We start from the raw sequence: 9,958 nt of genomic DNA on the forward strand, positions 1-9,958 counted from the left end.
TGCTACGGGATGGGTTGTGGGGTGTGCCAGGACTCCTGGATGCCTTCACCGGTGCTAGGGCGGACGGGGTTCAGAGCAGCAAAGCAAGGGGGATGCCCACAATTCCCTGCTCAGGGCGGTTGGGGGGGTCTGAATGCACCCTTTGGGTGCATCTTCAGGGTCTAGGGGTGCAGCTTTTGGGGGTGCTGACCTGCCCCAGCCCCATGCTTCACTGTGGGTTGCTCTGAGAGGGGTGTCTCTGGGATCTGGAGGTCTTTTAATGTCTCCCTGGGCCTGGTGGCTGTAGTGGCAGACACCACTCCTATGCCAGGTGAGACCATACTGCCCTTTCCCAGTGAGAAAAGGGCTTAATATTCTTCCCCTTTATGAAAGGGGAAACTGAGGCACAGAAGGGTCGTAGATCTCAGCCCATCCCTGAGGAGGTGTGAGGTGGGAGGGTTAAGAGAGTGTGCAGGGTTGCATTTTTAGCTTCCTAGCTCTGCTGCTGACCTGTGTGTCCCAAACTAAGGGCTTTTCCACCTCCTTTTTTTCCTTCCGTTTGTCACCAACCTCTTCTGTTGAGAACTGGGGGGCAAAGAAAAATGGGGGACAAGGGTCTGCTGCTACCCAGGCTCATGCAGTGCCACAGCCTGGATTGCAAATCTGCTTAGGCATGCTAAAATATAGGCGATGCAGCCTATCCCCCCTGGCATTGCCATGTGAAGGCGGCATAACCCGTCTAATTGGGATCGAGCTCCGTCTGGGACTGGGGAGCTCCCAGGCAAGAGTCTCCCACCTCCTTGGGGCTCTGTGCTCAGCGGAACCCTCATCTTTGCAGTAAGAAAAGGGGTTGCAATGGCAGAGTTTTGCACGGGGCTAGATTTAGGGAGCCGGTGGGAGGGACGGCTGGGACGGTGCCAGCGTGCAGTGTCCCCATGCCCAGGTCGGGAGTGAGATGCTTTGGCAGAGGGTTGTGGCAGAACTGGAAGAGCAGGGCTACAGCAGAAGGTGAGGGCGAAGGTGTGGGTTTGGCACTGGTGAGGGGGCTGGCGAGCGTTGTGGGTCAGTTTTTGAGGGCACCCATGGAGCCGTCCGGGAGAACTGGTATGGCAGAAAGCCGTGCCTGAGTCAAACCGGCAAAGTGCGTGAAGGATTGCTGCTGGCTCCTCCCAGCTCATGCCAGCCTCGGAGATGGGCTTCAGACTGCCCCGGACCTGGCACCCTGTCGTGAGGCACCTCCTGCTCTCGCCCCGCTCCAACACTAGTGCCCATTTCTCCTTCTCGGGATTAACGACCATCACCTGCTCATGGTGCCAGCTGCCACGGGATCTGGGGGCCGAGCACTTGCTCTTGCCCCGGCTCTTTGGGATGGTTTTCCATACAGCTTAACCCATTTTTGCTCCTAAAATTTGATACCTGAGCAGGTTTGTGCCCATGACTTTTTTTAAAATTTCCTTTATTCACAATAAATAATATACTATATTACAAAGATCTCAACACAAAATCCAAAAATCACATTCTTTCTGCAGCCACGAATAAATAGGACTCACCAGCACCAGCTAATGCGTGAAAAAGCATCTATGAGCAGCGTGGGCCCTGTGGCGGGGAGAAAGCGGGGGGTTTGCTGCACCCACCTGCCCAAAGCAGTCATCCTTCTTTGCTGGTATCTACACGGTGTTTCCACCCCCTGGGCCATCAGACGCAGGAGTGAAATCCTGTGCGTGCCAGAACGTGCAGTCTCAGGCCTCCGACAGTCGTGCAAAACTCGCGCCTAGGAGGGCAGGGATGCAGCCGAGTGGGTGTAAAACCACAGCTGAGAGGCTGCCCTGGGCTGAGACTCCTTCGCTGGGCTTAGCTGGCTGCAGTTAAGCTAGGAGAGGTTCTAGCGCTCACACTCACGTAGAGGGATTATATACACAGACACTTCAATACTCCTTTCTTTCTTAGTCACAGATGGTCTTTGAGTTATAAGACTTTTGCTTAAGAGTCTACTGTAGCTGGATGTGTTCATTGCCTGGCTTTGGTGCACACATGAGCCCATGTGTGGGGCTTCCTCCCCTCCTTTTGCTTGTTTTTTTCCAACTGCTCCTACGGTGGGGTCAACTCCATGGACTTCTTCCTCTCCTCTTTCTGCTCTTCCCACTCCTCCTCTGACTCGTAGGTGCCCTTAATGATGGCAACCCTATCTGACATGTTCATGCAGTAGGGGACAAGGACGTAGAAGTAGAGCAGAGCGGCCAAGCAAGCCCCGAGGATGGGTCCAACCCAGAACACCTAGAAAGCAACAAGGGAGAGGGTGAGAGCAGATCTTGGAGGCTGGTGCACCAGGTCCAGCCATCACACCAGCATCCCTCGCTGCTCCACATCTCCTAGCCTATGGAGAGATGCAAATACCCCTTCCAGTAGGCTTCTTGGGCTGAAATCCCCTCAACCTTTGCTGCTGAAGACATAAAGCTCTTTACGAGTCCAGAGATGTGGTGTGCTGGAAAGGAGGCACCAAACCTGCTCCGCAAGGCTGGGTCTGAGCTTGCAGGCAGTGCTGGGAGAGTGGGAAGCCTAAGCTGGGCTTCTCTGTGGGCTTTATTGACCTCGGACGATGCCCTAGCTCAGCGTGCGCCATTGCATGGGGGGTTTATGCTTGTCCCCTTGCTGGCTCTGTGCCATGGGGATAACCTGTTCCCCATGCATCAAGGGGGACAACCTCCCTCATTCTCCAGCCCCCTTTTATCCTTTCAGGCCTGGGATGGGCTCTGAAACACCCAGCCCTGTAATCCCCATGGCAATTGCTGCCGTCTCCCCTCGTTGCTTGCATCTGGCCCTGGCAGCCTCTCAGCCAGCCCGTCCCGGCACGCTGCTGATGCTCACCCAATGTGCCGGGCTGAACCTCCTCACGATGACCGCAGGCCCAAAGGACCGGGCTGGATTCATGGAGCAGCCGGTGAAGTAGATCTGTCGGTGCAGAAAGGAGACTGGGTTAAGATGCATCATGTTGCTTACAGATACAACCAACGTTTCAGAAGGAGGGACTGAAACAGCCCCCAGCACTGTTTCTCTTGCAGAATGGTGAGGACCCACCATCACCATGCAGAAGAAGCCCCCATATGTCCCATGTTGGCTCTCCCAATGCAGCTCCATCTGGGACCAACTGCACGAGAGTATTTTGGGGACCCCCCGTCCTAGCGGGACCCTCTGCCCTGGCCTCCCGCCTGGACACTCACCCCCACCAAGTGGCCTACGGCGACGGAGAGGCCGATGGACAGTGCTGGGGAGCCCACGTTGCCATTCCTCCGGTTGTCTGTGGACGCAAAGATGCACGCAGCCAGCTGGAAGGTGAGGATGATCTCCACCACGAGGGCCTGGCCTGGGGTTGTGTTGTTGTTGAGCTGCGAACCATCGAGAGCGACAATAATTAACCATCCCTGGGGCTCGGCATCACTGGGTGGGCTCTTAGGTGCTTTGCTGGCGGATTTGGGTTGGCAAAGACAGGCATGAAAATCCCCCTAGGTTCCCTGCCCAGCCCTGGGGCAGAAGGTGCTGTGCTGGCCACTGCTCGGGCTCACTGCTCCTTTCCCTGAAAGGGAAGAAATTATCTTTCTTTCTGTTTAATGCTCCAAAATCTGTATCTCCCCTGAGCCCCTCCCTTGCCGGGGCTCTCCACATCTCTCTCCGCTTGCTTGTCTCCGCAACACTCAGCACTTTCCCACCAAATCCCACACCAATTTGTCCCTTTTTTCCTGCATTTCTTTCCCCCTTGATCCTTGCAAGCTCTTCTCCCCTCCACTTTGTGGAGCACCTCCTCAAGAGGCTGGGGAACGGACGGCAGCCACCATGGAGGGGCACGGGATGAAGGGTGAGGGTTGGGAGGAAGGTTGGGGTGAGGACATGGGGGTAAGATGGGCTGTTGCTGTCCCAGCGCCTCTGCGCTAACCACTGGGGACTGTCAGATGGACTTGACCCCCCTGGGCACAGGAAGGGCAAAGTGACCAAAGCTATCACGGCTTGTTTTTTAGCTAAAGTTGAGCGGTTTGGGACATGGAGCATGCGGGAATAAGATGCATTGCAGCACCTCATCCTAGTGATCGAACCCTCTGCAACATGTCTGTGCTGCTCCGAGGGGTCCAGACCTGGCCACGGTTGGAGCGGTAACCTCACCGCTCCCATTTCAGGTGGTTTCCCAGCACTGCCCCAGGGGTTTGAGATGTGCTCCTCATCCCCGCTTATCTCAGAGGGTCCCACCACCTCCCCTCCTCCTCCCAGACCAGCCCCTGCCCCTCGCAGCCTCTCCGCACCCTCCCGCGCATTGCTGCTTCTTCAGCTCTTCTCCACCACCTCTCTCTGTCCACCTCCACTTTCTAGGTCCCCCAGCGCACTGGTTACAGTGGGCTTCTGCTCCCCCTGCCCGTACTGGTTGGACTGGGCTGTGCTCCCTGCCCTCCCCCTCTCTGTCCTGGCACGGCTCCTATCCCAGCACTAATCCCCAGGTGGAGAGGCTGCAGTCAAGAACATCTCAATGGTGCGGTGACTCACTCGGGCCCTTAGGATAAAGGAAGCACTTATTAAAGGAGGATAAAAACATGCCATTCATTACCCCGCACAATAAAGCTGTCATGTCAATACTCTGCTGGCTACGCCGGTGTTTGCTCCTATCCCATTCCCGTCCCTCTGTGCATGCGGGACAATGTGCAGAGACCAACCATCCTTATGGATTTGGCTCTCTGGGTTGGCGCCGGTACCAGCTCCTTGCTCACAAGGAAAGGAAAGCCCGCACGGCAAGGTGAACCATCTCCAGGTAGGGAGACTTACCGCGTTGATGGCCAGGTTGCCACGGGTATTGGCCGGCGTCACGCCATAGAGGATGCCAGCCCCAGCGATGGCCCCGACCAGTTGAGCGATCACGTAGAAGAGCGTCCGGAGGAAGGAGATCTGGTTCCCGACAAAGAAGGCGATGGTCACTGCCGGGTTGATGTGGGCGCCGCTGATGTGGCCAAACGCTTGCACCAGTGTACCGATGGCCAGGCCGAACGCCAGCGAAATCTGAAGAATGCTGGGGAGGGCGGACGGCCACTTCAGGGCTGAGCCGAGGCCGATGAAGACGAAGATGAGCGTGGAGATAAACTCGACAAAGACGGATCGAGCAAAGGCCAGGGTTAATATTTCCTTCTTCATGGTGGGAGTGGGTGGAGGGCAGCTGGGAAGGAAGAAAGTTTAGGTTTCCTCAGTCTCCAGGCTCTTCTGTCTGCACCCAGTTGTAGGGCCATACCTATCTATATATGCAAGAGCAGCAGGGAGCTGTGTTACAAGGCGGTGGGTGGAGCCAGGGAATTAGCCCGTCCTCCCGAATTATCATGTGAAACTGGAAACATTTCCATCTGAAAATAACTTTGGAGCCTCTTGGTGAACCAGTGACTCAGATATTGGTGGCATTTCTTTCTCCTTCCCTCTGCAAACAAAGAGCCCCTATAGGGTGTCTCTGTGGTCGTTAGATAATGCAGTTGCATAACGATGCCATGCTCCCTCCTCTGCTTTTCCCTTTTACTACCTCTCGCCAGGTTCTGGGTGTTTCGTTAGCAGAGGTGTAGTTAGTATTCCCTTCCTCCGTGTGCTTGCAGACTGGAGAGGACGGTATTTCTCTTTGAAAAGTCTTGTTGCCGGTGTCGGGCTGGAGGAGCTCTCCTGAGGCAGGGCTCCCAGTGCATTCAATTTACACGGGATGTTGAAACGTAAAGCAAAGTTAAGCACCTGGAGCTGCTCCCAGGCTGTCAAGGCAGCTCAACTCCAGGAAACAAGTGGCTTGCAATTGTCCTGGGAGCAGGGCAGGGTTTGGGTGACACTTTGCCTAGCCGGGGAGCCCTAGACAAGCCGGGGCTTCCTCGGGGTGCCTGGATGGAGGCTGAATAGGATGGCGGAGCTCGGATAAAGAGGGCTGATTGCTGCAGAGCCTGACTGTGGACCTCTTTGCTGCCTTTCTGCTTTGCTGCTCCTTACAGAGCATTGGGTGTGGGTTTCGCCAGTGTGTGGGTTGGCAGTCAGGGGGTGCTCGCTGCCTGTAGCCAGGGAGGGTGTATCCTACCCCTGTCATCTCGGGCCCTTTTCTTTTCTTTTTGCCTTTCAAGCTATTGCTCAACAAGGTCAATGATTTTGCTCTTGAGAATGCCAGCATACAGCCACAGGCTTTGCATGGACACAGGCCATGTTTACACGTCTCCTTTCATGTTCCTGTGGCGCTGCCCTCCATCCTAAATCTGTCCAGCTGCAAACCCTTGGCTGGCAGGGAGCGGAGTGGGGAGGCTCTCAGCGCTGTGCAACACGGAGCTGTTGGGGACTGAGGTTTTGGGGCGGAAAAAGGCTCCAGTGACACTTAACAATGAATTCTTAGTTCCCTCGTAGTCCTTGCAGCTTTGTGCCAGGACTGTATTTTTTTTTTTAAAATGGGTTTGGGTGCCAGATCCGCTCTCTTGCTTGCTTGATTGCATCTTGCCTTTCTCAAGCGATGCCATTTCTCCATGCCTAACACAGCGAGCCCGGGCTGGCGTTATCCATGGCTGCCACGCGCCTCTGCAGAAGCGGTCGCTCTCCACCATGTGGTGAGCAAAGCTCTACATGCAGGAGATTGGTAAAATAATTTAAACCCCTCTTTAAATTTAAAAATCATTAAAAAGTTGCCTTCACTGCTGCCTTCTGCTGGGTGCAGTCAGACCTGCACGCATCCTGTGGGGTCAAAAGCTAGGAGGGATTCCTCTTCAGAGCAAGAAGAGGGGACTTCTTCCTCCAGAGCTGAAAATAAATGAGCCTTTCTCCTCCAGACATACCCAAAGTCCTGAGCTCAGCAAACAGACCCGAAGAGTCTCGAGGGACCGTTACAGCGTTAATTCCTGAAAATGGTTTTCTCCTGGTTCTGCTGATCCTGGGGAAGATTGCAGAGTTAAAGACCAGATCTGTTATCCTAGAAACACCTGGTCCGTTGGCGTGTTTTGGTGAAAGTTTTGCAAGCTGGTATTTCAAGACATCCTGGCCAGATTCCAGCTGGAGTAATTGCTTGCCACTTCCCTTCAGCCCTGCCTGTAGCTCCAGCTGGATAAAACACGCCTTGTTCCCATCCTCCAAACCCTTTCGGAACGCGCCCGCCACACATCTCCCTTGGAGGTGTCTGTGTTTTGCTGGCAGCTCCTCCGCCACACGCCTCGCTTTCGCTAAAAAGCAGCATTGAGCTGAAAGACGCTCTCCCAGGTTCCCAACTGTGGATAATAACCTCCTAGTAAAATCCTCCGGCTGACTAGGAGATATAATCAAATAAGGCTGGAAATGATAGGGAAAACTTCCGGAGAGAAACAAGATGTTTCTCTAAAAACATGCCATGCAAAACTTATTTTCCCGAGGCTGTTTGCTAGACTTTCCTCACTGGGGCATTCCTGCTTGGCTTCTCTGATGTCTAACCATGTTGAGCAGGCGTTGGGAAGGCTCCTTTTCCTCTTCCCGGCTGCGTCCGAGGAGCTTGTATGAACTGAAAGTGCCTTTGATGTGTCAAATTTAAATGAATTGAGCAAGATGTTGAGAAGGCATTACGCAGGTCCCCGCTGACAGACGGACACCTACGTGGTGGGGTCACACACGCCTTGTTTCACCCCTAGGCTTTTGGAGGAAAGAAGACGAGGAGGCTTTTTTGCAAGGAGGACAGGTTTAGCTGTCTCCCTCCTCCTCCTCCTCCTTGCTGGCACCGGTAGATAAACAACACAACCAAAGATCACCCACATCTACCACTCAATCGCAGGGCCACACGGCTTGGGGACGATGTGCTGGAGGGGGATAGAGACCCGAGCCCACCGCTGGGTTGAGGTGCGGGGTGCCCGGGTAGGAGGAAGGCAGCTGGTGCCTCATCCTTGCCCGGGGCCCTCCCGAGGCTCAGCCTCACCCACGGAGGTGTGTGTATTATTAACTGAATACGTGTGCCGGTCCCTGTCGTCCCCAGTTTGCTGATTTCATTTTCTGAGCCCGCACGGGGCTGCTATTAATTTGTCATTTCTGTGGCAGCCCAGATTTCTGATGAGTTCAAAATTACCTCAAAGCCTGGCAGATGGTGGTGCAGGTGGCCAAATTCAGATTATAAATGCTGCTGAGACCCAGACCAGCCTGGTTTTTGGTTTTTTCCCCCTCAAAACCTAAAACTGGCACAATAAAACAAGGAGGAATAATAATAGTAACAGGAGACAACTCCTTCCGCTGGAGTCTGTGATTAGTTGGGATTAGGTGGCCAGAGGAGAAAGTTTGGTTTAGGTCTTTTTTAAGAGAAAGGGTGTTTCTTGCTGGCTCAGCTTTGGGAGTTTGCAGCAAGCCATTGATGGGGAAAAAAATAACATGCATTGGGAAGTAAAAGTAGAGCAAGAAGTAGCGAACTCCCCTCCTCATCCTCGGTTCCTGGGGCTGCTTCTTGCCGTGGTGGTAGGGAAAGTGGTGGGATTAGTGCAAAGCCTCACCACTTTTCAGCTCAACGTGATGTCTCTGTACGGGTGTTTCAGACGGGGCTTTCAAGGATTTCTCTTATCTAACCCACCATCTGCTTGCGCACTCTTTCAAGGCGAGGGATTACTCTGCTGGCCTGAGGCTGATGGTGTTTCCACCTTCTCCGGCCCTGGAGCAACGAGGCTTTTGCTTCCCCTAGTAACCTGACCCAGCTTTGGAGCAAAAACGCCCGTGAGACTGAGTCTGGCTTTGGGGATGTCTCCATGTCCCTTGCTGCCGTCCCACCGCTTTGCCGTGAGAAGCTGGTCCTGAAGCTGTCCTCCAGCCCTTGCTGGCTGCTGTGCTGAGCTGGGTGGTCACAGTGACCTCGCAACCTGTGAGCCTGTAAACAGGGATGATGCTATTTAAATGCTGAATAGTGTTAACGCTTAATGACAGCATTGCTCTTTGCTTAGAAATTACTTGATGGTCTCTAAGGCGTACAAGTGGATGCAAATGCTTTGGGGCTGGTCTGCAATGGCAATGCCAGCATCCTTAATGATTACTTTGCATTGAAATCATCATTAAATCGTCACATGGGGATAATAATGTGTATCAGGGAAAGCAAAGGGCCAGTTAGAAAAAAGACCTGTACGAGATCACACAGTGAGAAAGCTGGGCTTGAAATCCTGGCGTCCTGATTTTCAGGTCTAGCCCTTTCCAGCAAAGCCACCTGCATCAGCGACATTAAGAGGCTGCGTTTCTGCTCATCTAGATAAATACTTTGAATTCTTATGGGCCAGCAGCCATTTATCGGTGTCCTCAGGATTCAGAGAGAGCTGTGTTCGGGGCAGTGGTGTTTTTCCTCTTGAAATGTGTTTGCCATGGAAATGTCGTCTTCGCCCGTGCAGTCTTCTTTCAAGATTGCAAGGAGCACGCTTGGGAATAAATGCTGAAACGATGTGGGGAGAGAGCTGCCACTGGGAAAGTGGTCTCCCCTCTTTGCCCTGGCAATGCCATCCTGCGGCACCTGCTGCTGGGACAGGAAGGCATGGAGATGGAGCTGGCTGGAGAGCAGGGGCCAGCTCTGGGGTGGAGGCGGTTGAGTTGCATCAAGGCAGAGGGGAACTGAAAGCACAACCAGGCTCCAAAGCACCTATAAATGCCATAAATAACATAACAGAGAGGTATCTGGAAGCTCTAAAAAGCTGAAATTCTCACATAATCACCTGGCTCCAAGAGCCCAAGAGTTTGCAAAGCAAAATATTGGTGCCAATACGTGGACAGCTGGTTACCTTTGGTGAACTGGAAAATCAGTTTTTTGCCCCATTCTGCCTCTGAGACCCAGAGCAAATGCATCAAGAAGTTTCTCAACCTAAAAATTTAGATAGTATAGATTAGGATTTAAAGAGACTTGTGGTGGTAGCATCCCTTGTCGCATCAGATCTGGAGCTAAAGGTTCTTGCACTGAGTGGTCTCTGGAGAAATATGTGATTTTTCTTTAGGCTGTTTGTATTCCTGGAAAATCAGGCTGAAGATCGAA

At 53.4% G+C, this 9,958-nt stretch overlaps 1 protein-coding gene across 1 annotated transcript; it reads right to left on the bottom strand.

Annotated features, from left to right (window-relative positions):
* Positions 1-2,067: 2,067 nt before the first annotated feature.
* On the bottom strand, positions 2,068-5,145 carry AQP5 (aquaporin 5). The gene is made up of 4 exons (XM_059832661.1): positions 4,783-5,145; positions 3,198-3,362; positions 2,845-2,928; positions 2,068-2,253 (listed from the first exon to the last, which is right to left on the bottom strand). Exons 1-4 carry the CDS (start codon positions 5,143-5,145, stop codon positions 2,068-2,070), a joined length of 798 nt encoding a protein of 265 aa, XP_059688644.1.
* Positions 5,146-9,958: the final 4,813 nt, after the last annotated feature.

The sequence above is a fragment of the Gavia stellata genome, chromosome 35 (genome assembly GCF_030936135.1).
Source record: "Gavia stellata isolate bGavSte3 chromosome 35, bGavSte3.hap2, whole genome shotgun sequence".
Lineage (NCBI taxonomy): Eukaryota > Metazoa > Chordata > Aves > Gaviiformes > Gaviidae > Gavia > Gavia stellata.